The sequence below is a fragment of the Fukomys damarensis genome, unplaced genomic scaffold (assembly GCF_012274545.1).
Source record: "Fukomys damarensis isolate Sample0158 unplaced genomic scaffold, DMR_v1.0_HiC HiC_scaffold_30, whole genome shotgun sequence".
Lineage (NCBI taxonomy): Eukaryota > Metazoa > Chordata > Mammalia > Rodentia > Bathyergidae > Fukomys > Fukomys damarensis.
The window spans coordinates 65,669,392-65,692,811 of NW_022900942.1; the positions used below are offsets into that span (position 1 = coordinate 65,669,392).

Sequence of the window (23,420 nt, forward strand, 5' to 3'; positions counted from 1 at the left end):
AAGGGAGTTCCTGGATGTCTCAGGCTGCGGCAGCAGAATCAGGTGGTGAGGCTCAAAGGCCCTGGTCTGTAAGGAGGAACTTAGGGCCGGGCCCAGCAGGGTGCTAGGACAGCCCTGGGGTGTGTGTGTTCTGAGGTTCTCTGACTGCCTTGGCGAGGGTGGAAAGAGGCTGGGGTGGGACTGTGATGGGCATTCATCTGCTTGTCACCCTCCATTGGCGCTTCCCAAGCCTGTATACAGCACTGTGTATCGTCATCACAGCGGCCCTTAGGGGAAACCACCTGTGTGGTGTTTCAGATGGCAGTCTCATCCGGGAAGGTCTCGTAATACAAAAATTTCCTATGCTTTTAGTTAATGTATATGTCTAATTTTGCTGCAATATTGGGGTTTCCCTGGGTTGATACTTGATATAGAAAGTATTTGTTGCCTTGTTATCTCTCCCCTGCTCACACACACACACACACACACACACACACACACACATGTATGTTTTATTTGTTGTTGATTTTGTTTTTGTACCAGGAATCTAACTCCGCACCTTGCATTTTGAGGCAGGCCCGGTGCCACCGAGCTGAATCCCCACCCCTACATCTATTTATATTAATTGTTTATAAGGACCCTTGGTGGGGTAGTGCAGGGCAAAGATAAAGATAATACAGTTACTGTATCTTGAAAAGTTGTTCGCTTACTAAGTCTCCAAATTGACTAAGATATAATGAAGGGACTTTCTTAGGAGAGAACCGGGAATGAATTATGTAAGAGTTGGAGTTTTAAAGCGGAAATGTGAAACTTTGCTTTCACACATACACTCAACTTCCAGACTGAAAGGTTTTCCTTGTATGTCTAAAGTCTCACAGTGCATTTCCTAGGTTAGAGCCTCGCTTTTCTATCAGCCACAAAAGACATCACTGCCGCACTGCTGTCCTTAACACTACAGGTAAGGGAAAGTGGCTATGGTGTCCTTCAGTGATTTACCTGGAACATGCTCATACTGGGCTTTCCGAGAGGCAGCCAGCCCCCTGCTTCCTCAGCAGCCTGCCTGGAAGTCCGAGCTGCTGGTGATCACTAGGTGTGGCTGCTCCCCAAACCCACCTGCCTGCACCCTAAAGTCCTCCTGGACCCAGCTCCTTCACAGCTCCTGAGAGAGGCAGTAGAGCAGGTCTTCACTGCTGGCCGATGCATCTCCGTTGTCAACAGTGGAAGTCGTAGTCACCCACACTAGTCCTAGACATAGTATAGTGCTGTAATTCAGCACTTAGTAAAGACAGCATGGAGTCCTGTGCAGTGATCTGGCTCCTCTGTTTTCTTGGCTGCTCTGGCCACGTGTTACTTTGCTTTTGGTGTGTAATGGGGAGCTGTCGTGTTTGTCACCCAAGGAAGAGTGCATGCTAAACTGTGGGGCCTTCTGATAGCAGATCTGCAGGAGCCCAGAGTGCACAAAACTCTCAGAAGTGACTTGTATGTACTGTGGTCACATTTGCAAGAGATTACTTCAATGGCATTGAGGGTTAAGTGTGTAATTGAGGTGGTCATTAGAGTTTGCAGGACATGGGATTCACTTATTTTTCTTGCTTCCATCTGAGGATTAATGAGTCACTGAAAACGATTTCTCTGGAGCACAGGTGTTGGGGCCTGAGTTGGAGCATGGAGGAAGGCTGTGGTTTACCTTGGGGCTGGGGCTTGGAGGGAGGGAAGTGGCCTGGTAGGCTGAGGGCAGTGTTTGCGGGATGCACAGGAGCGAATGAGACGTCAGAACCACTAAGGCCAAAGAACTCCCCTTCTGGAACAGGCCACTGTTTAATTGTGATTTATCTCAGTGTGCTACAGCCTGAGCCAGAGCAGGAGCAAAGCGTTTACGTTTTATGGGCTACAAGGCATAAAGGCTTATAGAGCATTCCTTTGCTTTCAGGTGGGTGAATATTCGTGTCGTTCTCTCCTGCGCAGTATGCAGAAAGCAGCCTTGTTGCATGCCGTGAGAAGAATATGTTTTAGTCAGGGTACCTGTGGGAGTCTGAGGTCTCACTGCTTCTCTGTGTCCCTCTGTGCAGTCACAGCTTGGACAGGGGTGTGAAGGCTTTGTGAAGTCTGTGGCTGACGGACCTCTTTGACCTCTTTTCTCAGTTTGAGGTGTTTCACCGGGTGTGGTCGAGAAATATGGTGATGTTTAAAAACTTACTACACTGTTTGCCGTGAATCTCTCTCAAAATAGTCCCCTCCCTTCCAACATACTCATCCTGTTGTCCTCACCGCTTTCTGAAGCAGTTCTGGAGTCCTCTTTCCTGAGAGTCTTTAGCGCGTTGCCCTTGCTGCCTTCATGCACTGAATCCATTCAGAATGTTTCCTTTTGCTGGTCACTTTGACTTTGGGGAAGAGCGGAAGTCACGTGGTACCAGGTGCCATGAACAAGGTGGATGAAGACACCGTCATGTTTTTGCTGTTGGATGGCAGGGGGCAGCAGCATTCACGCTTCATAAAGACACTTTAAAGACAATTTTTTATCACACCTCATATGTTGATAATGTATCAAGTCAAATTACTGAATTAGCAGGTAGTGTTTACTCAGGAAATATTTGTTGAATGGGCAGGACTGGATGCACTTCCCTTGGAGAAGAAAAATCAAATGACTTATGCTCCATGCTGGGTTTTTAATTTCCCCCATCATTTCTATCAGTTTTGATTTTTTGAAAAAGCATTTGGAGAAACCTTATCAAGAGAAAAAGGTATGGGTTCAGTGCTTGGTACCATTAACAATTCGAGGGCTTATTGAGATTTAATTGCTAAATTTAAAGGAAAAAGTGTTCTTTTTGTTAATGAAATACTTAAAAGTAAGCCTGTGATTTTACGATGTACAATAAAAATTTATAAATCAGTTATTGCTGTAAGTAGGATTTTGATAGAGCACTAACAACTAAAATGTAGACTTTACCGTGTGGCAGGTTTGTTGTGACTACTTCAGGAGGACTTCCTGTCGTTACAAGGACTAGTATGTTAAGAGCCATGGTGTCGCTGCTAAGGAGGTTCTGTGGCAGGGAGTGACCTGTGCTCTCTCTGCTGCCTTTCACTCGGACACAGGCATCTCCCACCGTGTCCTGGCTGCCCAGACTCCTCTGCACTGCGCCCGCTGCCTGTCCCTTCACCCCGTGTGGTGAAACTTCAGAAAGAGAGGCCGCTCTGCCCACAGGCTCATAACTGCTCCCTGTTCCCTGACATCCAGGAGCCAGGGTGCTGGTGTGCTGGGAAGGGGGCGGGAAGGCCTGACACCAGGGTTGCTGGTGACGTTTCTGTGACAAAATACAGGTGGTCCATGGGAAAGCAAAAGGCATTTCTTGAATTCAAGTTTGAGGGGCCCCAAAAGCCTTTCGCCACGAGGGAAAGCCACGTGTTGTGGTGCAAGGCTCAGGGTAGAAGGGCCACCACGGGGGCTGCCACCGGAGTCTGGGTGTGACCTGGAAGGGGCCTCCCTGTGTGGTGTTCTTCCGTGGGAATGCAGCTGGGAGGGCGTCCGTGGCTGGCTCTGGGGGAAACAGTTCAAGTATCAGTTTGGTTTTGTGCTGTGGTACACTGGGTGGCTGAGGGTGGGCCATGTGAGTGACCTGTGCATGTGTGCATATAACACACATGTGGTTTCCAACCATGGCAGTCAATCTTATCTTTTAAAAGAAACAAACCCCTGAGTTTAGCAAAATGATCACCCCAGAGTCACTTCTGAAGACCTAGCATCCCTCAGGGCCAGAGGGGCCAGCGCAAGGCCCTTTAACCTGTTCCAATTGAGGAGTCCCTGGTTGGGCAATAACAGCACTTTAAGGACCTGGCCTGGCGCAGAACGGGCTGCTTTGTCTCTGGCTGGTTTTAAGGAAGAGCTGTTACATTGCTTGCGGCAATCAACCCGAGGCTTTCTGGTGTCAACAGAGAAAAGGCATCGGGAAACACGGCATTTCCTAGGCGATTCTGTGCTCCGTACCTGTCCTCTAGCTCAAGGACCCCCAGTGAATGTGACATGAATCTGGAATTTCAGAGATACAGGGAAAGGATGCAGTCCGGGGTAATAAGAAAACCAGCGATTTTGGATCTCTAAATTTGCAGGTTTGAGCTGCATTTTGAGATGACTCATTCAGGGGAGATCATGAGACAAGATAATCTTTGAGGTATTTTGGGAAGATGATTTTCCAGCACATGCTCCCTTATTTCACGTTCACTGGAACATATGGATACTGGTGTGCAATTTGCCTTGGGGCCCCTGTAAGCTTGAACCAGAAACTTGGCCCTTTGAGTTCTTTTGAGTCTTACCAACATCAAAATGAGCATACTGGTCTGTTAAAGCACTTGAAATTTGTGCTCCCCCATTGTTTTGGTCAAGGAAGAAAGGTGCTTGTCAAGACGTAGTCTCTGGGAAGATGGCTCATTGAATTATCTTTCATATGATACCTCTAACAGGCTGACATCTGTGGATTCAGATTTGTTACTCATAGGATGATAACATTAGATTCGAGGTCTCGCCATTCACTTAAAGAGTGTGAGGATTTTCGAGTGCTTATATCTTAGTGCTGATTCATGTGTCAGCACGGTGGGAGAGGTTGGGGTCCATGGGTGGTTTTTGACTGGTGCAGAGGGAACACCGGGACCCATCTGAGTGAGAGCCCAGTAGAGTGCAGGGTGGCTTAGTAAGAGGAGCTGTGAGCAAAACACTTTCTGGAGGAGTTGCTCCGGCTTGCTCTCCACAGAGCTGTGACACTTAAGCTTCATTGTTGACTTGATTGGGCTGGGAACCGCTGAGGGGATTAGTAAAGCATGCTTCCGAGGGCATGTGGGTGGGTCATGAAAGGGTGACCTTGGCTATTTATCCCACTCCTGGCCTCTTCCTCTCGGTGTCCTCACTCTGCCACCATTAACTTATTCTGCCGTGATGCTCCTGCCTTGGAGCCAGGTGACCATGGACAGAATCCTCTGAAACTGTGAGCCAGATAAGTCTCCCTCCTTTCTTCAATGGCAGGTGTGAGATAATTTTGTCCAGCGATGGAAAAGCTGACCAGTACAGATGCCGATAAATCAGTCTGCCCTCCCCCGCTGTACTTGGCTGTAGTCACATTCACTGGTGCTACACCAGGCTCTGCAGCAACTGGTCTGGGATAGCCTGTGATTTTCTTTGTACATCTTAACCACCTAGATCAGTGTCACTTCAGGGGCCTAGAACTCAAAGTAATTGCTGGTTAGCATATACCGAGCACTCACCGTGTGCTAGGCTATTCTTAAACTAGTTGCTGCTCTGTAGCTACTAAAGTCGTGGCTGAGCAGGTTGACCACAGGCCACCTGAGCCCCCAGCATGAGCACAGAGTTACATTTTCTTGGCTTAGGCCCCCATCTGTAAGAAGCAGCATTTCGGAGGTTGTATAGTTGCAGTGGTGTTGAGTGCTGTATGATGGTGATGCAAGATAATGTATGATGAGCCTCTGGGGAGATTTCATTCTCTGCCTTGGTACCAGAGAGAGGTACCCTCCTGGCACTAAGTTTCTTCTCGGGACATGGGATGATATACACCAGCATGTTTCCCCTTTGTTAAAGAAAGCCAGGTTCAAATGTGTGTTGTGTGGCATCTAGAACTTTCCTGTTCAGCAGCAGGCCTCAGTCGAAGATCGCTGTGTTGGGTGGGATCTGCTGGCTTCCGCATCAGAGAAGGCAGTGGGCGGCAGGGCTGGTTCCCAGGGCTCTCTGTGCTGTCAACATTGGGTTCAGAGTCGTCTTCTCCAAGCATCTTTCTTCTCATTGATGTTTTTAAGGAGTACTGGGCTGAGTCCCATTGGGAAGCCCATTCCCAGCAGTACCCACTAGTCTTGTGATCAGGCTCCAGGGAAAATTAGGCTCTGTTTCCAGTGTAAGATAGTGAAGTAGACAGTGTCTGACAAAACCCTCAAACCCCCTGAGCCATCATGTCTGTACATCCTGGTTCCTGGCCTGATTCTTAGTCTACTCCTCCCTTTCTCTCTTCCTTCTAATGCACTTGCTGTGCTTTACCTGTCATTATAAATGCACTAAATCTCTTTGGAACTGGGTGGAGGTGGCAGAAATTAACTGAGTTTCCAATCTTACCTTTGAGTCAGTGTTCCAAGTGCAGGATGTGTGTGTTTCTTTTGTTTCTTAATGATGCCATAGAACACATCCTTAGCTCATTGAAGGTGGAGAGCACAGGGTGGGCACGGAGGTGGTTATAGCCCAACTCAGTAGTTCTCACATTTGTCGTTGCTGTTAGGGACCTGATGCTGCCATATCAGGATGCATCTTCCTGGTGCTTCTTGGCTCTTAAAATGACCTCATGCTCTTTTCTTTAGTTTCCCTCCCCACAAGGCCACAGCGGTCCCAAGAGGTTAAACCTGTTTCTGCAGGCTGAACCCATAAAGGGCAGCATGGCCTGTGATAGGTTAAAGGTAGCCCACTCCTCATACATAAGCAATAGCCCAGCCCACAAATGATAAAAGGACCTTCCTCTCTTTGTTCCTCTCCCTCTCTTCCTTCTCCCCTCTCTCCCTGACCTGCCTTCCCTAATAAAATCTCCTGTGGGACCTCTCAGTGTGTGGCCTACTTGTTGAGTGTCGCTGTGCCTCTACAGTTCCAACTCTCACAATCTTTTCGTTAAGCAAAATTTTACATAGGTAGCCATGCATAAAGATCATTGGTTAAATAATATTTTGTGTGGACCAGCTATTGCTGTGTAACCCCAAAACTTAGTAGCTTTAAACAACCCCCATTGACTATTACACACGTTCCGTGGGTGGCTTTGCTAAGCTGAGCTTGGTACACTTGTGTACAGGTCTCTGCTTGGCTGATCTTGGTTGGGCTATCTTCAAATTTTGGGGTAGGCTGGTTGGTGGCCCTCACGGACCAGCTGGCCTCTTCTGTGTGATGATTGTTCTCCAGGTGGTAGAGTTTCCGGAAAGAGGAACATGCAGGAAGGCTGCTTGGCTTTTGCTTGGGAAGAGTACCATGTCCCTTCGACCTTCTCCTGGTCAGAGCCGATCCCAGGACCAGCCTAGAATCAAGGGCGGGGATACAGACCCCCCTCTTCAGGTGTGGGGCTGCATGTGAAGCAGAGGTGGGAGTTGAACCCTTCTCGGGAGTGTCTGCCTGGGGACATGAGTCCCTCGCCTGGAAGATCACAGTCAGGAAGACGCTGACAACATGAGAAAAAGATGTTGGGCTCCAGAGACCCATGGAGGCTCCATCCTGCCATTGCTGTCATCTGAAGGGGGAAGTTGTAAACCTCTGAACTTGGTGGCTTATCTGAAGTAGGGTCATTCAGTGTAATTGTGAGTCTGGGGTGTGCTTCTGAGGTCTCAGGAAGGGACTTTCACAATCCTGGTGTCTGAGGGACCTTGTGAAGCTGTGACAGCCAGATCCAGCCATTCCCTAGTGTGCCTGGTCCAGCTGTGAGGGTCACAGGCCCCTTGGGCCAGTCTGTATCGGGTCCTGGGTCAGCGCCTGGAGTAGCTGCTGTTATGGGTGTGGGAGCCATTGCCTTTTATTTTTCCTGCCTGCCAACCCCAAAGTGGATGATTTTTCCCAGCCTTGGTTTGGTTTGTAATCCTTATTAGTAAAAGTGCTGCCACTTTTACTCGTTTTCCAGAAGCAGAGGAAAAGGACATAGGACTGCTATATGCCACCTTGCTGCCAGGTCCTTTCATGACACACATTTACTTCCCAGCACCATCCTAGAGGGTGTTGCGTGGCATCCCAGGGTTTGTGGAACTGAGGCACCAGCACATGTCAGGGTGTCTGCAGCTGGGCAGATACAGCTGGTCTGGATCCCTGCGACCTTTTCCTTCTGGCCTCTTGGGCCCAGTGCCTGTGTTCTTGTTCCCACCTGTGGAGCTCAAAGGGCTGTCATAATTGTTCACTGAGGCTTTATATTTAGTTCAGTTTCTCATGTTGATGTTGAAAACAGTTGTCAAGTTGTCCTGGCCCTGCACACCATGTACTTACTGCTTGTTTTACAGCCTTCTGAAGTAGCAGATTAGGAGAAAGAGTGCTTAGCTTCTTAGGAACTGGAATGCAATTAATCGATTAGAGATTTATTCATGTTTTTCTCATACAGAGGAGAGCAGAATGTTGTCTTTGTAGTTCTGAGTCCTCTAGCTGAAACTGTCTTTGTAGCGTCTTGTGTTTTGCACCCAATGTCTGATTAAGGTGAAGGGTTTAAATTCTGTGTTAATGGTTTGGGGCAGAGCAGTACTGAGGTCAGTGATCATCTTACTTCAAGTGGAAATGAGCAGGCCTTAGCAGACTGAAGCTGGTCGCCTTCTCTAGGCCCAAATGCATTCTCCTTTGAGACTTGACCCAAGTAAAGCAGCAGCAGTGTTTGAAGGATTTAAAACAATCCCATGTGTGGCGTGTGAGTGCTCTCACCATGGGAAGGAGCTACGTGATACGGTCCGCACAGCGAGGCGCTGTGCTTACTTAAAGCACTTTTTGGTAGCATCACTGGGGAGAATTGCATCAAAATAAAATGTGTTATAACCAATATGGAATTAGTGAATATCGGGGAATATTAGCACTTGGCATAGTGAGTTATGAAAAGTTACGGATTTAGATTTTTTGCTGACATTATTTAGGAAATCATCTTCCACTGATGTGAGTTTATAAGTAAGTGCTATACTTATTTTGGGAAGATTCCAGAGGGTGGAGAAAGCTGGGGTGTCTTTCTTGTTAAGGCCAGGAGAGGCCTGGAGTGGCATTTCCAAGTCCTGAGAGTCGATCCTAATGCTGTGTAACCCGTGGACTGTGTCAGGTCTGCTAGCTGGGGTGCAAGTCTAGGAAGAGGCGAGTGGATCTCATAGTAAAATGCCAGAACCTGAATGGACCGGGAAGGTCAGAGGACCTCATTCCTGAGGTCACTTTCTCAGGTGTCCTCAGGGTTGGCTGTGGTGTTCTGTTCAGCACCGTGCCTCTGTCCTGCCCCTCCACCACCCTCTGCTTATCCTTCAGGTAATCACAACCCGCCCCCGGATCACTGCTCTGTTTCCTTGTAAGTGGGATTTGCTGCTAAACTGGCATTCTTCCTTTAGGGGTGCCTGGGAAAGCAGGGGGCTTATTCCATGCTGGGCCGCCCTGCTCTAGAGAAACGGGGCCTCAATTTCATGCTCTAAAGCTGAACTTGATGGTGAACAATCCTTAGTGATGGGAAGAAGATCCAAGAACTGGTTGCAAGCATGTTTTTTTTCCAAAAATAATACTTCTCCAGGACTCAGTGAGAAAGGCCTCCTGCTGTGAGCGATGCCCACGCCTTCTGTTGTGAGTTCCCAGCCATGGCCTGGCGATGGGAGGGTGCCCAGCTGGGGGTTTGCCCCGAAGCAGCTCACCGAGGCACTCGGGGGCATTTGTTCAGCCGACCTTTGCTTGGAGATAGGGCAGAGAGGAGCGAGGCCAGGCGCATGTAGCCCAGCCTGCAGGAAGGAAGGCCCGGGCCAGCCCCAGGCCTGGCTGGCAGTCTGCGGGGCGCGGCTGCCCACAGTTGCCCTGCATTGCGGCCGGAGAGGACACATTCGCTCTTCACCCCTCCTGCAGCTGTGTTTTCCTCACGTGGTGCTTCCCGGGTGACACTTTGGAGGCCCGGGGTCCTGTACTGGGGGTAGATGCTGGAGGGGAGGGGCCGGAACAGGTTTTGAGGCGTTTTCATTTCATTTTTGCAGCATCGTCAGCTAGTTGACGTTGGCGGCTGGGCCCTTTTCCTTCTGTCCCCCGTAGATGCGTTTGCCGCTGCATGCAAAGGGTGGCTTTGTGCAGGATTGGAAATTGGCCAGAAGATGGAAACCTGTGGGGGTTTTAAGTCAAAAGTGTGGCTGCTCTTTTATTCTACGCTTCATACGGAGGTCCTGGACCTTTTCTTCCCCCTTTTCATTCTGTCTTCTCTGTCACCCCTTGTAGGAGTTGTAGAAGAAAAGATGAAGCACCTGGAGTAGTGCACAGGCCGCCTGAAGGGAGGGGTGGGCAGTGGGTGCTGGCGCAGGGGCGGCTGCATTGCCTGTCCACCGTGCCGGTCCCTGTCTCCCGAATGTGGGTATCTCGCACCCTCCAGCCGGGAGCTCCTGCGCACGCTGAACTCCAGCGTTTTGCAGTGCGGCAGCCTCAGTTACTCCGGAGTCACAAGCCAGGAGGTAACCGGAGGGGCTAATCAAAGTGACCCAGGCCAGGTGGTAAGGGGTGGAGTTTAGATTTGAACTCGGCCAGCCCAATTCCGAAGGACTGTTCTACAGCACAGGGTTGGGCATCGCTGATCCAAAAATGTAAATTCTAAAACTTTTGAGTCTCCAGTAGGATGCCTTCTTGGAAAATGTCACACCTGGCCCCATGTTGTGGGTCCCAGTCAGTATGCAGGTGTCCTGTAACTGTTGTGTAAATTTTCAGGCTGTGTGTACAAGGTATATATGAAGTGTAATGAATTTCCTGTTGCGACTTGGGTCCGACCCTGAAGATGTATCGTTATATAAATGTGGCTGCTCTGAAGTCCAGCCCTATTTGAAATCCAAAACACTTCCAGTCTCAGGAGGTTTTGGTAAGGAATACTGACTGAACAGGTGAGGAGCACTTCATCCCTCTGTGCGCTCTGTGAGCGCCGCCTGCTGCAGGTTCTGGGCCCGGCCCTTTCTGTGTGCCTCCCTTTGTCCAGTCAAGAGTCTGATCAGTGTAGACGGTGGCTGGGGTGCAGAGGGCTTGGCTGCCTGCATAGTAGGGTTGGGGGAGCACCAGCCTTGGGGACCCTTCTGCAGCTTGGTCTCCTAGTTTTGCAGGAGGACTTTTGGCAGTCAGCGGGCAGGCTTGCTCATTCTGCAGGCTGTATTGTGACACAGCCACCAGAGCCCTGGTGGTCAGGCGCACAGTGGAGTAGAGACTGCAGTGCCGGGCCTGGTTGCTGGGGAATGGCTTTCCCGGGTAGGAGACCGAGACCAAGCCGAGCCGGCGGCACATGATAAGTCTGGAGGCTTGGGGCCTGGACTCCGGGTGGTCTCCTTACTTTGATGCTGTGTCTTCAGTGAGAGAATTCTGGAGCTAGGGCTTTAGCTCAGCAGGAGAGCACTTGCCTCACATGTACTGGGTGCTGGGTTCTCTCCATAGCACCTCGAAAAACAAAAAATTAGGAATTGTCTTTGCACATTGATCAGTATAAGTCTGAAATTTTCATCATTTTTTATAGTTCAAAATGAGAGAATTCATGCTCCATGGTGAATACTGACTTTTTAAAATAAAACTTTTACAAAGATATTAAAGGTATCCATTATAAAGAGAAGCCAGATTGATACCCTGCATTGTCCATTTGAAAACAAAGTGTTTTATTTATTTGAGAGAAATTTTACAGCTTCATTTATTTTTCCTTGAACTGATATTTCCATTTTACTTCTCCATAGAATTGTATTCTGTTATAATATTTTTATGGTTGGAAGTCTTTTAGTGATTACTTACCAAACTAGTATAGCAAAAAAATATATAAAATTGAAATTTTAGCTCCATCTTTAATTTATGGGAGTATAAAGGTTTAAGTGCTGCATTTTCCCAGTTGAATTACCACTGAAATTATTAATGCACAGTTGAATCATTGTTAAAATTTATTGGGAAAGTGTTTCAGAAATCATTTGGGTTATAAAAAATTAGTTCATTTATCTGGATAGATATTTACTGCTAGCGTTAAACTGGATTAAGCACCAGGTCTGTTTCCATTTTTCATAAATCTGTGCTGAGAACATTTGTTTTTATAAAGAGATGATAGGGTTAGAGGAATCTTTGTAATGGCAGCACTGTTTCCTTGGATTCAAGTTGCATACCAAAGATTATGTCTTGATTTAACATCAAAAATTATTTTTAATGACCTATAAGTTGACATTTCATTAATTTTCAAAATTGTTGGAAGGAGCTAGTCTAAAGGGGTTCACATCTAGTCCTGTACAGAATCTTCTTCTCATTTGTTGGGAACTAGACCAAGAACTTTGCCAAATTCACCAGTTACCGCTAATTGCACCTGTTGTTATTTTTTAACTTAAAGGCAGCTTGTTTATGAAATACATCTATGTAAATGGTAGTTAAAACAAAAATAATGCTAATTTATTTGTACTTTAACCAATTCATGCTTCCAGTATACATATGTTTATATTTTAATATATTTTATTTTATTTTTAATGTTTTGTTTTTGTGGTACTGGGGATCAAACTCTAGTCTTTGTGCTTGCAAGGTAGGCTGTGGAACCACTAAGCCAAATCCCCAGCCCTATTTTAATATATTTTATATGTGTAAAGAGAAGACTTAGGCTGTCAGTGAACAGGAAATACCTTATGATCTGATTAGCAAAGCAGTCTTCCCAAAGCTTGCAGTCAAACTAGTCTTACTTTCTATGAGAAAAGGTTTTAGCTTTTAAAGTTCAAGTAGATTTTAATTTGCATTTTAAGAAAGAAAATTTAAAGTGCAAAGAAAGAATGACAGACTACTGAAAGCAATTTTGTGGTTTAACCATATAAAATGGTATAGATTTAAGAGAATTGTTTTTGCAATAAGTTATAAAAGCATGACAAATCTATTACTTCACTCGAGTTTATATGAATATAATACAATGAACACCTAAACTTATGAGATATTTTAAAGTGAAGGTTTCAGTGAAAAGCTGTTTTTCTGACAAATGTGTTTGAATGTATACAGTGAATTCTGGTGTCTGACTTTTGAGAATAAGTAAGAACCCTGCATGTGCCTTCAGAAGTAACTACATTCATTTTCAAAGACTTCAGGACCCAACTTTGTGTGTGATTCCCATGTATTAAGTAGAAGGGAGGTAGGTCTATGCTGCTAAAACAGTTTGTTAGCAGGCAGCTTATTCTTGTTCAGTGCAAACATTTTATGAGGATTAATGACCACTGGAAAAATTACTATATAATGAATATTTAATCAGTCAGACTTTGTATTTTAGTACAGCACACAGTCTAAACCAAGTCTCGTGGTTTTATTTGTGAGATTTTCTGGTATACTTTGAAAAAGTTGCAAAGCTTTGCGCTGAAAAGAGTCATGGTGAGGAGCATCTCCACTTTAAGGTGCTCAAAGGTTCCTTCCTTTCCGGCTGTGTCCTGCTTGTGAGTAGCCATGCTCGCTCTTGCACTTAGGTGCTCTCACACATGCCTTTTGTGCATAGTGTTTGCAGTCACCTCCTCTGTGTGACTTCCGCTGTGAGATGCGCCCTTTGACTGTGGCTGGTGAAGGGAGGTACGTGGTAGTCATGTTACCTTTGTAACACCGTGGGGACTGAGGCACTCTGACCTTTAGTGCAGTGTTCTGCCCATTGGTGGAATGTGGGTCTAGCTGGGGTCCATAGCATGTATTGACTTTTCTAGATGGAGCCCTAACTGTTTGAAAGTTTGACCTTCAAGAGGGACAGGGCAAGGTGAACTCTGCTTCACAGTAACTCAACTGTGTGACTTTGGCGAACGTTTTTCATGCCCTTCTGCCTCAACTACCCTTTGAAAACAAAGCAGGTCATTATGACTTGAATTTACTTAGTTGTGATCCTTTAGAGTATGAATCGTTAGTACATTCAGCCCCCAGTCTTCTGGACTCCCACAGGTGCCAGAGTCCAAGGCTGCTTCGGGCTCATACAGGATGGTGTCGTCCCATGACACAGGGTGCCTAGTACAATGTAGATATGGCATAAATAGCTGTTACATTGTGTTTTGAAGGGAATAAGGGTGGGAGTGAAAAGCCTGTATATGTTGCACAGACACACATTTTTTCTGAATGTTTTCAGTCAAGGTTGGTTGTACCCATGAACACGGAGCCTGCAGACAGGGAGGGCCGATGCAGTTAGATAAACACTCAGCAAAGGTTATATCAGTCAGTGCTCACTAGAGACACAGACTTAATATAAGGTAGATAAGTGTGTGTTAGGATTTAGAAGGTGGCTTTCAGTATCCGCCTGTAGAGTCAGGTGTGGAAGAGTGGAGAGGACCTTCTGTGTGCTGGAGACCTGAAGGATCCAGGCAGAGGTCGAATGAGCTCACTGCAGAGTCCACACCAGGAGTCTGAAGAGTCTGTGCCAGAAGCCAGGAGACAACGTCCAAGGTGAAGGTAAAGACGGGAGCTCCCCAAAATGGAAGCAGCCTGCCTTCTGTTTCCCCTTTATTCCATTCAGGCTGCGATTCTGTTGGATGGTGCTGCTCACACCCAAGGTGAGCCTTACGTTGTCCACACCCACAACCATGCCGCACCAGTCCATGGGCTGATCTGGTACCGCGCACCCTTAGTCCCAGTATCACACACCCATGACCCCGATGCCTCCCCCAGCCCCACCTGCGAGCACGTGAGGCTTTGGGGGGCATCTAGATAGGAGCCAGGACGGCGGTGGACCCTCTGCATGGGGCTGGAGAGACTTGCAGCCCAGTGAGTTTCCCATAACTCAGCTACATGTCTGGGCAGCTGACAGTTTCTGGTTGAATTCTTGCCTTGTTCCAGGAAGCAGACCTTTGGGAAAACAAGCAACACACAGGGCCGTACAGATGCTTAAAATGTCCTGCATGCCATCGTGTCACTTGGCGTTCGCACTTCATTTAGTGTGGTCTTTGTGGTTCTCTCCTTGGACTTGGGTGCTGGATCACCCGATGAGGCAATCTTGATGCCTGGTGTGTTGAGGCCCCCGAGAAGCTGAAAGTGCAGCATCCTGTGGATTCCACAGAGCAGTGGCACAGCCTTCTCACCCCTGCTAGGGAAGACATAAAACACGGGTTTAGCTGCTGGTCCTTCCTACTCACCGGAAGTCCAGTGTCATCCTCATTTGTCTTTCAGGAAGCAAGGCTGGCTTCCAGCAAGTACCTGAGTACGGGTTGTACGTGAGGGTATTGTGCATTGAGTGGACTCAGGACGAGTGGACTCAGGACTCAGGTCCTGGGTCACTGAGGCCCATCCAGTGAGCAGTGGCCATTTCCAAGGCCATGGGTCCTGTAATAGGGTGGGAAGACGGCCTGTTGGGATGCCCAGAGAGCAGAGTGGAACTTTATCCAAATATGACAAGTGTGTCTAAGGAAATGAGAGCGAACACAGTCAGAGGGTGCCCTGGTGCCATCTTCATGGAGGTATTATTTGGAGATGAAAAAACACCTAAATATCCAAAGTAGACATTGGATTAAATAAATCACAGTGTATTTACGTAGTAGATTGCCATGCAGTCACTAAGAAGATGACAAAGAATGGTGATCTAGGGCCAAACCTAGTGACAAAAAACACATGTATAGGAAAATGCCTCTTGTACTTAATTAGTTAACATGTGTTTGAAAAAAATGGAAATGTATCGATTACAAACCATTAGCAATGGTGATTTTTAATAGTGTGTTGGGATTTTTGTTTTCTTTCCACTTTCCTGTGTTTACCAGTCTTCCTTCAATAGCTTAGATATCTGTCTTTTGATGAGAGAAAGTTATTTAAAATAGTAGTTCTGTGGTGGTTTTGTGAGTATGAATTGGCAAAGAGGGATGATCATGCCCCACGCTAAAAAACTGAACAATGAAAGAGGAAGATGTCCCGGGGCCAGAATTTATCTCCATTTTTCTCCTCTCTGAAATGTATAAAACACAAGAGACGCAGCGGTACAGATGGAGGTGTGAAAACTCATCGCAGTGTGATTTTTTGCAGCAAAATGTACCCTTAGCCAGTTGTGTTCTCACCCTCCTTTGGCTGGCTTTTCCTCTGGAATTGCTTCTTTGCTGGGGTGTTAATGGATTGGTTAATTTGTGAGCAACACTCCTAATTGTATTAAATCTCTACAACCTTATTAAGCGTTTGTGTGGGATTAGATCTGAGAGCCTGGGGAGCAGTGTGCCAGTGGCTGGAGGGAGGGTTGGCGGAGGGGGAGTCTCCAGGCGGACAGCGAGCCCGGCACTAATTAAGACCTCTGCTCCCCTGACCGCAAAGCAAAACCCCACTGCCAAGGGCTCAGAAGTTCTTAGGCACACATCAGTGTCCGTGCTTGTGTCTAAGTGCCCATTTAGGCAAGAACATGCAGGCCAGCCTGCTCTTTTCATTTAGATCTGTTGGGATTTACTTTTATTTGGGGTAAAGAAATAAGCAAGAATTAACAGTGGACCAAGAGCTGGACAGAAGCTCAGTCCCAGTGCAGCTGGGTGTGGGGGCCTTGGGTCTTTGGTGCACGGGCCTGGGAAGAGATGAATGTGGCCCTCAGGGACCTGGTCAGCTCCTGAGGGCAGGTAGTGAAGAGCAGGCGTGGCTCCCTGGAGGCTTCCCCTCTGGCCACTGCTGCTCACAGCCATTTCTCTTTCCACTTTGCTGTGCTGTGAGGCCGCCAGGGCTCCCTCCTCAATGCCACACAGACGAAGCCACCTGATTTGGACTTGCTGATTTCAAAACTGTGAGCTACAGAAACCTTCCTTTGTAAAGCTCTCAGCCTCAGGTATTTTGTTGTGGACTAATACAAAGGGTAAACATGGGGCAAAGAGGAAAAAGAGGACAAGGTGTCGGGGGTGCCATCTCATTGCCTTTCCATCCACAGGGTCAGCAGATGCATGGCGATGTCTAAGGGTGTCCTCACACATGTCCTCTCCTTTGCCCTGCCGGCCCGGGGTTTCTTCTCTCCTGCATGTGTCTGCCAGGGAGATAGGAGTGCTGGATTCCCACAGTGCCCTTCCAGGGCTCACTGCCGGTGATCTCACACCTAAGACCTCCCACTGGCCCCACCCCTGAAAAGCCTACCACTTCCTCATGTACCATGTCTGAGGACCAGGCCTTGGACACATGGGCCTTTGAAGCTGCTTGTCCAGGCCATAGCAGTGGGAATTGGAACAGGAAAGATAAATAAGCCTTTTGCTTTGGAGCCTTCACAGTGGGTTAAAGAAAGCATCCGAAGGCTCTTTCAGATTTGTGAGAGGAGGAAAAGGAATATGGCATCCAGTAGGACCTGGATTTCAACAATTTCTAGAGGTTTCCAGAAGGTTCCTTCTGTTCTCATCTGGTTTCCTGTCTCTCTCTAATGATTTAAACATTTCACATTGTTTTTCAGTCTGTTAAATGTATAGGATGTTTTCTGGAGTAAAAGTTCAGGGGTGGCTTAGTTAATAATTGCTGGGGTAGAGCCTGTTCTGCCTCTGCTTCTCCCCCCTTAATTGGTTGAGTATTAATAAACTCATGGTTTGTTTGAAGGGCACAGCAAGTTTTTAATGGTCTGACAGAAATTTCAGAAGGAAAACTAAAGAATTAACATAATAAATAATTATTGCTTGCAGGGTTTTTGTTGTTAAGATAATAAAATGTTAAAAAGCAAGCCACTTGAGCAGAGGTAATTGCCCTGACAGGCACCACCCCAGCAGCACCCACAATGAAGCAGCCCTTCCCCAGGCTCCTGCAGACCTGCTTCCCTGCATTATGGAAATGCACTTTTCCTATCAGCAGAGAAGAATGAAACTCCAGGCTTCTAATTAATCTTGGCTGACGTTTGATTTCATACCCAAGTTGAAGGCAAGAGGCGGGGGAGCCGCCGCCTCCCCACGTGCATGACCACAGGCGAATCTCTCCGTTAATGTCACATTGCATCTGCACGTCTCCCGGTGGCTGCCACATGTCAGTCATTAGTGCATTAGCAATCAGTTACGTCCACTTTCTCCCTGCTGCTTCCCAGTGTGAGGTACGGCCTTGCAGGAATTTTCCTTTGCAAGCCTTTAACCTTGAACCTCTGGATCAGTGACATCAGGATCTTGCTCAGATGCATGCTCTGCCCCTCCTCCCTGGCCTGTTGTGACTCTCAGCCTCTTGGTGCGGGTGGCCCTGTGTTCCAGGTTCCAGAGCTGGCCACTTCTGGTCCAAGGAGTCAGGAAGCAGTGGTAGAGCTGAGGTGGAACCGGGACTTCCTTGGTATTTGACCACATTTTCCTAAGTGGGTCAGAGAGTTCTCTGAGGATGCGGTTAAGTCCTTTCTCTTTTCTTCTCTAGTCTAGTTCCCATCATGTTAGGTAAGTTGAAGGTATTTTCAGCCAAGCAAGGGAAGAAAGTCTGAGTTAGTAGAGGACACGGTGGCCCAAGTTCCAGAGCACTTCAGTGGAGTGGCTTGCGAAAAGGTAAGACTGTGGCTGCAGCTGGTATCGGTGGAAGAGAGGGCTGCCCGGCAGCTGTGCTGACAGGGAAGGCGGGAACTGTACCATGAGGGCAGGCTGGCTTCTGCTCCAGGGCCCCCGCCCCGGCCACAGAGGGAGTGGTTTCTTCTGATGGTGACAGTGTTGCCATCAGGGTGGCAGCAGTGTCTGTAGCTTTCTATTTTAAAACCTATAAACTGAAGGACTTTCTTGAAACTGCTCTGTCAGAAGCTGAGCGTGGGGGCGTATGCCTGGGATTCTGGCTCTCGAGAGGCTGGGGCGGGAGGATTGCTGAGTTGGAAGCCAGCTGGGCCGTGCAGTGAGTTCGGGGCCAGCCGTGGACTGCATACTGCTGTATACACCACATACTGCCTGTCTAAAGAGGGAAAAGAAGCAATGCTGTGAGAGCAGTTCTGTGAGAGTTGATGATTTAGTTTAGGGGAGGTCTCGGCAGGTTGGACAGTAGCTTGTTTCCTGCTGAATTGTCCTCCTCGCCTGGGTCTCTGCCCAGGTCCCGGCAGTCAGGTCAGCGGAACTTGGACCGGGCAGCATCTGCAGAGGACCTGGAAGCACCAGGACACCAGGCCCTTGCACTGCTGGATGCCAGGCTGCATGTGAGCAGGAGCTGGGCCGTGCTTCTGGGTGCACACAGGGCTGGGCTGTGATCCAGAGCCAGCCACACTTGGTTCTGTGACGGAGATGGGTTTTGCTTGTCGTGTTCTGGAGCAGGTGTGGCCCACGAGCTGCCGTGCTGATGGAAAAGCGGCAGGGAGGCAGAGAATCGAAGCCTCTGTCCTGATGTGCTTCCAAGTAGGGGTTGGCTGTGGAATGCACTTACAAGTACAGTGGATCCTTGAGTTAGGACTGGCCTCACATAGGAGCAACTTTTTTTTTCCCCTTCTTGTCTTTTATTTGTCTTTTTTTTAAATTGAATTTATTGGTACATTCTAGGTAGAGAGTACAGTTACATTCATTACTGGGATCCTGTACCTTTACATGCCAGGTCTTGGTTCTCATTTTTTCCCCTTATCCCCACCCTCCCTTCACCCCCTCCTCCCCTCCCCACCTTCAAACACTTTAATTCCATTTTTACATTTTCTCATATTTTTTTCCTTTTCCCTTATTCCCCCTTCCCTATCCTTCTCACTGTCCCTACACCTTTGGTCCTTTTCTTCCTATTTCACATTGCTAATTGCCCTGTTAATATCTTGAGTACTATTTTAGTTTTTCACACCAGAGAAACTATTCGGTATTTGCATATGTGTGACTTATGTATTTCTCTTAGGAGTATATCCTCAAAATGTACCCATTTACCTATGAATGAATCGATTTTCTCATTCTTTATGGCTGAGTAGTATTCCATTTTATAGAAAAATCATATCTTCTTTATCCAGTTTCCAAGTGATGGGCAGATGGTATTTTAGTTTTTCACACCAGAGAAACTATTCGGTATTTGCATATGTGTGACTTATGTATTTCTCTTAGGAGTATATCCTCAAAATGTACCCATTTACCTATGAATGAATCGATTTTCTCATTCTTTATGGCTGAGTAGTATTCCATTTTATAGAAAAATCATATCTTCTTTATCCAGTTTCCAAGTGATGGGCAGATGGGCTGTTTCCAAGTTTTAGCTATTACAAACTGTGCTGCTATGAACATGGGTGTGCATATTAGGAGCAACTTTGTTTAGGCCGGAATTTTAGTTTCAATTTAGGTCCAAAGTGTTGAGTTACAATCTGAAGGCTGGGCTTTCCTGTGTGGGGTTCACTGTGAAACCCTGGGCTGGTGTCTGTCTAAGGACACTGAGACCTGCCTGTGTGCAGGAGAGAGACGTTGAAGGCTGTATAGAGGAGCCTGGGCCTCTGCATGACCCTGTGGTGGATGACACTGTCACTGTAGCAGAGTCCATGGCTTGCAGGTGGACACTGGTGATGCTGAGGAACCACTGGAGGAGCAGCCAGAGGAGCTGTCCGCAGAGGAACATCAACTTCTGGCCAAGCCACAGACAGTGGCAGCTGAGGGGCTTTCTGAAGAGGAGGGGGAGCATCAACAACCAGAGCAGCAAAGTTCTTCTGAGATAAAAGAAGTCCTGAAGAAATGGACATAGCTACAGACATTTGTAGACAGGACCCAGCCAGACAGAGGAAAAGCCAATCACAACATTCACTTGCTAATGACAGTGTCACATTTTATTACAGAACAGGGTTAAAGAAAAGACAGAAACAGACAGCCCTAGACCAGGTTTTAGTTCTGAGAAGGTTGAGACCTATTGAGCCAGAAACAGGTGCCAGTGAGCTACAGACTCTCCCAAGGAGAGAAAGGATGCCAGAGGGCCAGATTCCTGATGTTCTATGGAAGGGGACTCTCCTTCCAAACAGTAAGCCACCTCCATTCACCCTCCCTTGCTGCAGGCCAGAGATGCCAACTTGAATGGTGAGGACAGTAAGAAACTATTGTTTGTGGTAAACTAGGCACATTTTATAGCTCCGTGAATGCACTAGGAAAATTAGGTATTTCCAGTAAATTATGCATATTATGCAATGCTTTTTTATATGAAAAGGTCAGGAAAGGGTGCTTTGGGAGGTTCGGAGTGCATCATGGTGTTTCCATTATTTTTGATGGGAAAAATAGTCTTGACTTACAACCAGCCCTCGAGAACGAATTGAGCTCCTAAGTCAGGGGTTTACCGTATTAAAGCAGATTGACCTGGGGACACTGTGGCCTCTTCATTGGTTGTTTGAGGGTTCTGTCCTGGCATAGTGTGCAGCCATTGGGATCATGGGATGACGTGTATGAGGACATGGTGCCACGTCAGTGCATCTTGGGCCATGTCTCCTGCGATTGTCCTGCAGTGATACCTTGCGGGCAGCACCCAGACTCATGCAGTAACGCTGCTGTCTTTTGTGTTACGCTACTGTCGGTCACTGAAGGAGAACTCTGGGACTGCAAAATTGTTCCACACGGCCTCATTTGGGGGTCTTTGACCTGCTCTTCTGCTCATCTGGGAATAGTTTAATTTGTGCAGTGTCTGTGCAGAAGCCAGTTGGAGTTTCACTAATCAAGATGAGAATAAAACAACATGTAGCTCTGTGGTTTCTGTTTTGTTCTGTCTCAAAACATTGTTTTTTCAAAAAATAATCCCGTATTTTATTTTTTTTTATTTTATTGAGTTTATTGGTACATTTTAGTATACAGTACAGTTACATTCATTATTGGGATCTTGTACCTTTCCATGACAGGTCTTGGTAATCATCCCATATTTTAGAGACAGGGACCTCATCGGGGATGTGGTGGCTGTCAGAGGTGTGATCAGAAGGTACAGCTGTGAATGTTTATATTGAACAGATTTATTGCAAGAAAAGACACATTGCTATTAACTGCCCACGAAATGCTCCCCTTCACTTCAAGTGCAGACCCAAGGGCCGCCCACACTCTCTGGGAACCCTGATCCGCGAGCTCCCAGCATGTTGTAATGGAAGCTGAGCTGAGAGAGTGGTCAAGGTGGCGGTGGCCTGCACTTGTGGTCACAGAGGGGCCATCTGAGCACAGGGAGTCTGAGTGTGGCCATGGGAAGTGATTTGTCCCCTGGTTGGGCAGTTACCAATGGAGCAGCCAATGGTGTTACTCTTGTTTACACAGGGAGTCTGGATTTTGTGTGTGTGTGTGGTACCAGGGATCGAACTCAGGTCCTTGCACTTGCGAGGCAGGGAGTCTGGATTTTAATCGGGAGATGCAGGTAGGAAAGTTTAGATACTGTCCTGACCTGAGGTCAGCTTCCTTTTTCTCCCCAGTGTCAGGGCTCGAACTTAAGTAACAACAGTAGACTACCACTGAGTGACAGCCACAGCCCCAACTCATTTCTTTAAGGATTTCTTGGTACTAGAGTCTGTCCCCTCCCTCCCTCTGTCCACTCACTATAGTAATCAGCTTGGCCAGGAGGGTGGAGAAGCCAGTGACCATGCGTCATGGCTAACCTGGTGTGAGGCTGTATGTGAAGTGTTGGTTAAATGTACATCAGCATTGCACTTCTGCGAGATTTTGAAAAGCACACTATTTAAAAAAGCATATGTAGGGCTGGGGTTTAGCTCAGTGGTGCTGCTGCCTGCCTTGTAAGTGCAAGGGCCCGAGTTCAATCCCAGGTACCAAAAAAAAAAAAAAAAAAAAAGCATGTGAATGTGAGAAGAAAATGAGAATGTAACATAGGTGGAAAGATTCAAGATTCTTCCTTTAAAATTGTCCTGATAGAGGCAAGATTGAGTGTCACAGCATTGTAGATAACTCCACTTAGCATTTGTGAACAGTATCAGTGAATTTTCAAAATGCATTGCATCTGGAACAAAAGGCTATTTCATATTTTCAAAAATGGCTTGAATACAGAGTTCTTTTTCCTCCATTCTTGGGGACCAAACTGGGGGGTACTCTATCACTGATTTACAACTCCTGTTTCTTTTTAAAATTACTTTATTTTGAGGCAAAGTCTAGCTAAGTTGTCCAGGTTGACCTTGGACATGTGATCCTCCTGCCTCAGCCTTGCCTAGTAGATAGGATTACAGGTGTGAACCACCCTACCCAGTAGAAACAGTCCTTTTGAAATTAGTGAGAAGATTTGGGTATAATTTTAGACCAGATTCTTGAATAATACAAAGATCCGCTTATTACAAAAAAAAAATTATTCTTACAACTACAACAAAAGGAAATTCTTTTTATCTTATTCCAAGTAAACATTGCTTGGTATTTCTTGTTTTGGAGCTCAGAATTATCAAGACAATCTTGGATTTCAAAAACTCAGAGTGTTTATTGGCAGCAGTAGTTGTCTTTTAGTAAACAGCGTGGCTCCAGATTATGATCCTGTGTTTATATAACTGAAGTCTGAGTTAAGTGCCTGTGACTGTATTTGCAGTTGCACATACTTTCATAGGAATGAACACAGCATACTTCTGAAGTTAAGATGAACATGTTTGACACGCACTGACACCTCCACCTCTCAGAGCGATACGTTTATTGATCAACTACTCCAGGCTCAGCTCAGTGCTCAGGTTCTTGGGATGGGGAGAAGCCAGACGTTAGGTGATTGGAGAGAATCTTCCAGAAGTAAGTGACTCTCTTTAAAGCAGTGCTAATCTGATGTTCTTTTATGACAGGGTTCCCAACCAGAGTGCAGTTTTGCTGCATTAATAGTACTGTCAGTGTCAGCACTTTTCTTGGGAGAAGTGTTTTGCTTATTCAACTTTTGCTTCCTGTTAGATTCTTTCTCGGCTAAACAGTACTGTTGTCTTAGATTTGCTTGTTTTTAAATTTTTTTGGACTGGCTTGTGGCCTGAGAATTCAGT

General features: G+C 46.9%; 1 protein-coding gene across 1 annotated transcript in view; it reads left to right on the plus strand.

Annotated features, from left to right (window-relative positions):
• Positions 1 to 23,120: 23,120 nt before the first annotated feature.
• The window catches only part of Ptprm (protein tyrosine phosphatase receptor type M), a 608,602-nt gene continuing 608,302 nt past the window's right edge, over positions 23,121 to 23,420 (plus strand). The window contains exon 1 of the mRNA XM_033757448.1: positions 23,121 to 23,181. Within this exon, the coding sequence (XP_033613339.1) occupies positions 23,136 to 23,181 (46 nt within the window). The 5' untranslated portion in view covers positions 23,121 to 23,135. The remainder of the gene's footprint in view (positions 23,182 to 23,420) is intronic.